Source organism: Orycteropus afer, unplaced genomic scaffold, assembly GCF_000298275.1.
Source record: "Orycteropus afer afer isolate SDZICR_OR568_19922 unplaced genomic scaffold, OryAfe1.0 scaffold00185, whole genome shotgun sequence".
In the NCBI taxonomy this organism is placed as follows: domain Eukaryota; kingdom Metazoa; phylum Chordata; class Mammalia; order Tubulidentata; family Orycteropodidae; genus Orycteropus; species Orycteropus afer.
In genome coordinates, this window is record NW_006921772.1 from 155231 (window position 1) to 161319 (window position 6089).

The following is a 6089-nucleotide window of genomic DNA, read 5'->3' on the forward strand; positions in this document are numbered from 1 at the left end:
CCCAATGCTACTTTCTTAGTTCAGCCACGGTCATATCTCATCTGATCTCTCCCTACTAGTTTTCCCACCAGTTTTCTCCTCCTCTGCAGCCAGAGTAATCTTTCTAATGTCAGTCTGCACTCTTTAAGTCAAACCAGTTGTCCTTTGATACCCTCCAATTTATGGTGAACTCCGCGTGTGCCAGAGTAGAATTGTGCTCCATAGGGTTTTCAATGGCTGATTTTTCAGAAGTTCCCATCCTGGGACTCCACATCCTTAACTAGTTCCTTGTTATCCTTGAATGAAGTTCATTCATATAGTTCATTATGACTTTATAAAGCTCATTATGCTATGCTCTGATTTCTCCAGCTGTCTTCATTCTCTTACCATGAATTAATTGAAGCTCTCTAAATGTGCCTGGTCTTCCCTTGTCTCTGGACCTTTGCACATGCAATTCCCTCTACCTGCAATATTGTTCACCCTCTTTTTCTACTTCCTTTTTGCCTAAATCATTTCCAGGATTCTAAATATGTTGTTATTTGCTTCTCCAGTATGGTCTCCCTCTCAATAATACCACATTCATTTTTCTCAAGTACCATTCTGTAGACAGTTTTATATTAATTTTGTTTTCATCTATTAGAAAAGAAAAAAAATCTGTAAAATTGCTGGTTTCATTTCTATTCAGCAGATGAAGAAACTAGAGCACTAAATGTCAGAAATCTGTGTCAAGACTACTCAATTATAAGCACCTTAATGGGTAAGGATGGATCTAGTTCTCTACTTCGTGTCCAGGTTTTGTACAGTACCTATAATAGAGTAGGCAGTCAGTGCACGTTGAGTGAATTATTGAATGAATCTCACTTTGAGCCTGAGGTTCCTCTCTCTTGAGTCAATGGAGCTTCTGTTTCATCATTTGTCCTCCAGGACAAGTGAGGCCAGATTTTTCTGCATGTGCTCTTCTTCCAAAGGGAAGCTATGTCTGGTGAGGGAGTCTGGAAGCCTGTGTTGCTCTGAGTTGTTCTGATGCATTTCTTTAATGGTGGCTGGCATGGATGAGAAGGGCTTTTGTTGTGGTGGCAATTAAAGATGATTTGCACATTTTAGCAATTTATAAAACTTTAGGCACCCTGCACAGCATAAAAAACTCCTCTCTTTCCTGAACCATGAAATGTAGTGACCTCTTCATTTAAATACATGGCTTGTTATGCATATTTCAGCCTTAGTGACAACTGGTACCCAATGGTTGCTGGATTGAGAATTCTGTTTGGGTCATTTCAATGCATTGGTAATTTGGATCTCTTTTTTTTTTTTTTTTTTGTAGGTTATTTTTCAGGGGGAAAAAAATGGTTATTTCTTCAAACTCATGCCTGGGCTTCATTTGTTTACTGTTATGCCAGTGGATTGGAACCACCTCTTCTCTGAATCTTGAAGACCCTAATGTGTGTAGCCACTGGGAAAGGTAATAATTTTGAAAGCAGCCTGAAAAATAACTTCTGATAAGTTCTTTTGCATAACGTCATTAGTAATCTGATGTAGAAAATTAGAACTTGAGAAGAGATTGTGAAATTTCTTTTATGTAATAATCATTAGCTATAGCTTATAAAAGGAGCTCTGGTAGCATAGTGCCTAAGGTACTTGACTGGTAACCAGAAGGCTGGCAGTTCAAACCCACCAGCCACTCCTCGGAAGGAAGATGGGGCAATCTACTTCCATAGTGATACTGCCTCGGAAACCCAAGGAGGGGTCGCTATGAGTCTGGTCCGACTCGATGGCACACAACAACAAAAACAACATAGCTTATAAATTGGAGAGTATTACTCACATTGGTCTTATGTTAAAAAAGGAAAAACAAACAAACAAAAAAAAACCAAAAACGTATCTGATTCTAACACCAGTGCAGTTGTCAAATCCAGGGAAAACACTGATAGCTGAATTAAAATGATCTCCCTAAAGTCTTCTCCCTGCTCTTAATCTATTTACAGTTATTTGGGGAAGCTGGACTTATGCATGGGAACCAATGATTGAACAGTGGAAGGCAGCATGGAGTAATGTGCTTAACTAACATGTTGAACTGTATGGAATAAAAGAAATGGTGCTATAGGTGGCCTTGAAAGGGAGAAATGATTCTGCCTGGTGGGCAAGGCTGCATGAAGATAGTGCGACCTGAGGTGCTGGTTTCAAGTGATTGGGAGAGGTTTAAGGAAACAGAATAACTTGAAACCAGTGCCATGCAGACCACCAAGGGCTATGGTCAAGAAGAACAGAGTCATACAATACAATAAGGAAAGATTGTATAGATTCTGTGAAAACAGACAATGTAGTGATTAGATCTGGGCAAATTGCAGTAGCACATACAGGAAAGAACAAAACAACATGTCTCCCCTTAGGGATCTTGTAGTCCTACCTGGAACACAGAAATAGCAAAGACTATAAAATGTTACTATAGTATAATCAAGTACAGTCTGCTCTGCTCTAATGTGTACTTGTATTCCTAAGTCATTATCTTTGTAAATTCAAGTGTTTCAAAAAAATTGAAGTTGCTAAGTGCTATAGAGTAATATGTATTTTCTAATAGCGATGAGTGTAATTACATCGAGCTCTTTGTCTCTTTTTCCTATCACCTCTACACCATAATTAGCACACCAGAGTACATATTCTAATCACCTTTGTCACCCACTGTTGTTGTTGTTAGGTGCCGTCGAGCCCACTGCTGTTAGGATGCACAAAGCCCAGAGCTTCTCTTACCCAGTACCTATATTATTCTAAGGGCATGCTGGCCTCTCACTCACAGCCTTATACTTTGGTAAGAGCTCAATCCCATCTCCAGTCAGGGTAACAAAAACCTAATTCCCTGATTGATCGATGAGTTAATACAACATTATGAAACCTAGACTATAGAGAAAATATGTGTATGTAAAAACATGTATATATTTGTGGTATTAACTAGATCATACAAAGTTAAGGGTTGGGATCTAGATATAAATTGTCTTTATAATTAAGCACCCACATATAACATTTCACCAAGGAAGTCTTCATAAATATTTATTAAGATATTAGATGTGGAAAAAGGAATATGTGAATAGGTATATATCAAACTTAGAAAATGGAGAGACCATTGGTGGTTGATCTTGGAGAATGATAACTGTGGCATAGCAGGAAAAGTCAAATCTTTGAAATACTGTGAAATAAAAATTAATATATCATGGTGCTACATTGACCATCAGACATGAAGGAGGCAGAGAAGGCTGAGGTCTGGAACCTGCTGTGTCAACGAGTGGAGGTGTCAGTGCACATGTGGAAAAATGAAAGGAAGAGAGTTGATTTGAGAGGAAAAAGGATTAGCATGGTTTGGCTATGTTGCATTTATAAAATCAGTTTGAAATATGAGCCTAGAAGTGTATGGGGATATAAACTTTGGGATCTCCAGCATGATAAAATGTGAATAGATAAACTCCCTGAGGGAGACTCTACAGAGAAAAGAATCCAAGGTTCCAAGTAATCTAGTACCCACTTGTAATTACACATTTTATCATTATTCATCACTCAGTATTTTACCAAACCTGGTAAAACATAATCACATTGCTTTGTTCACCACCAGTAATCCCCAGTGTCTCGAACACTGTCTTTCACATGGCATGTGTTCAGTAAATAATTGTTTAATGAGTGAGACCATCTTCTGATAGGAAATGAAATGAACAAAAATGCTTATCATGGGGAGAGAGACAGAGACAGACAGACAAGGACTGATTAATCTCTAAACCTGGTAATAATTCCACAGTTGCACAAGTGATTAGAGTAACCTGTAAAATCATCATTAACTAACTATTGACAAATAAGAAAGTGATGGAAGGTTTTCTTCCCCCTGTGGTTATTTATACAATCTCTTATTGATAAATTTCCCATTATATGGTTAGACAAAAGTTTTCGAAGAGAGGTGAAAGGGAGTGGGATTGTTTTGACAAGATGGAGAAAGGAAGAACAAAATATATTTATAATGATCAAATAGAGGTACAGGTTACAAGTTCTCTGTTTTCAGAATTGAAATGAGCTTGAGTTGAAATGGGGAGATGAAGATTAGCTCCATGGACACAATTCTTGTTAGTAGGGCTCATTCTAGGTGTTCCTGATACTAAAAGCCACCTGTATCCTGTGAGCCATGGACTTATCTCTCTGAATATGTTCTGTAGCGTCTCAGCATCAGCATCACCTGGGACTTGATAGAAACATGGGCTCTCAGGCCCTTCCCCTGCCTGCTGAATCACAATCTTCATTTTAACAAGATCTTTAGGTGATTGATTTATCTGCACATACAAGTTTGAGAAGCACTGAACTAAACTGCTTGTCAGTGCTTTCTAGGTGCATCCCCCATTCCTATCTGAATGCTTACAGATAAAGGCATGCCTTGTTTTAGTACAGCAATTGTGATTCCAAGAGTTACACATAAAATGAAATTAAAGAAAATTAAATCATTTAAAATACACAAGAGTTTTTGTTATTAAAGGAATTCTGCAGAGAAAGAATCCTTGTGCATGATGAATAATTCTATGAATAATCAGCCCCTTCTCCACAGTCCCTTTCCCTGTTCTGTGAATTGAAGCTTTTCCACCTATCAGGGGTTCTTCCAAAGAAGGCACAAATGGAGGGAAGCTACTCTGTGTCCAACCCTCTGGGGATAGAACACAGTAGTGATAGTAATTGAACCAGCAGTCCTGAAGTGAGCAAAGATAAGGAATGATGATTATTACCATATCTGATTAAAGTAACAAGATAATTTAGCAGATCAATGTAATTAACCACTTTGGAATATGTCCAAGTGATAATAGCCGCCTTCTTTTTTTTTTTTTTCCTCTCTACCTTCAATTAAATTTTGCTGGGGTTTCTCTCCAGCTAATACTTAGGTTAAAATCACGGTGATGATATGTTTTCAGTGTGCTTGAGAAGATTAAACAAACAAGCAGGAAATAAAAAGTTTTGCATCTTAATGCTGAAAAATAGAGCAGAATTGGAATCAGATTCCTTTTGATACCACAGTTTGCCAGGTTGTTAGGTGCCGTCAAGTTGGACCCAACTCATAGCAGTCCCTCCTTGGGTTTCCAAGGTGGTTATCACTACAGAAGTAGATTGCCCAACCTTCCTTCTGAGGAGTGGCTGTGGGTTTGAACTGCCAGCCTTCTAGTTAGCAGTCAAGTGCCTTAGGCACCCCACTAAAAGCTGGACCTCCCAGTGTTTTAGTGACATCCGAAAGGGGACAGAGAAGCATGATGGTTGTGCTGATTTTACACTCTCACTAGCAATGGGAGCTCAATGTTGCTCATTTGGGATGAAAAGGAAGTATGAGATTAGACAGTCGAGAAGGTTCTTTCACATTTTGTGACTTCAGTAGCAGCTAATGATGGACACAGAGGTCTGGAGAACTACTATTAAAAAATGAGCTGATTAAGTTTACAGAAGCCCACAAACTGGTCAAAGCAGCAGTGATAGTGACTAGGAAAAGTGAACCCATTCTTGCAGACATTTCCCTTCATTGAAAAGTAAGTTACTCAAAAGGAGACAACTTAGTTGTCTAACAATAGATGACTAAATATTGAGAAAATTATGGTGTCATTACTTATGAAGTACTGGTATTGTGAATTGCCATCCAGTCAGACCCCATGTGTGCACAGTAACACTGCTCCATAGGAGTTTCAAGTCTGACCTTTCAGCAGCAGATGGCCACGCCTGTCTTTGAGGCCCCTCTGGGTGTGTTTGAACTGCGAACCTAAGTGCCAGTAGTTGAGCACTGAACCATTTGTGCAACCCTGGGATTCTTAAAGCCCAAAACCAAACCCACTGTCCTCGAGTTGATTCCGACTCTTAGGCAGTCATAATTTGAAGACTATTTGCTAATATTGAAAATCCTAATGATACATTGTTAAGATAAAAAAAAGCAGGTTTTAAAATTACATGCACAGAATGATTATAATAATATACAAACCAAAAACTAAAACCCCCAAAACTGTAAAGAAGCACAACAAAATGTTCTTGGTGGTTATGTAAGACTTCCAGAGTTATTGCTCTCTTCCTTTTAGTAAAAAAATTGTTTTCCATATATTGTAATGTGATGATAATAC

The 6089-nt window shown here is 38.4% G+C and overlaps 1 protein-coding gene across 1 annotated transcript in view; it reads left to right on the top strand.

Moving 5' to 3' along the window:
• Nucleotides 1–1322: 1322 nt before the first annotated feature.
• MEGF10 (multiple EGF like domains 10) overlaps nt 1323–6089 on the top strand; it is a 226316-nt gene continuing 221549 nt past the window's right edge. Inside the window, exon 1 of the mRNA XM_007947463.2 lies at nt 1323–1438. Coding sequence (XP_007945654.1) covers nt 1323–1438 — 116 coding nt within the window. The remainder of the gene's footprint in view (nt 1439–6089) is intronic.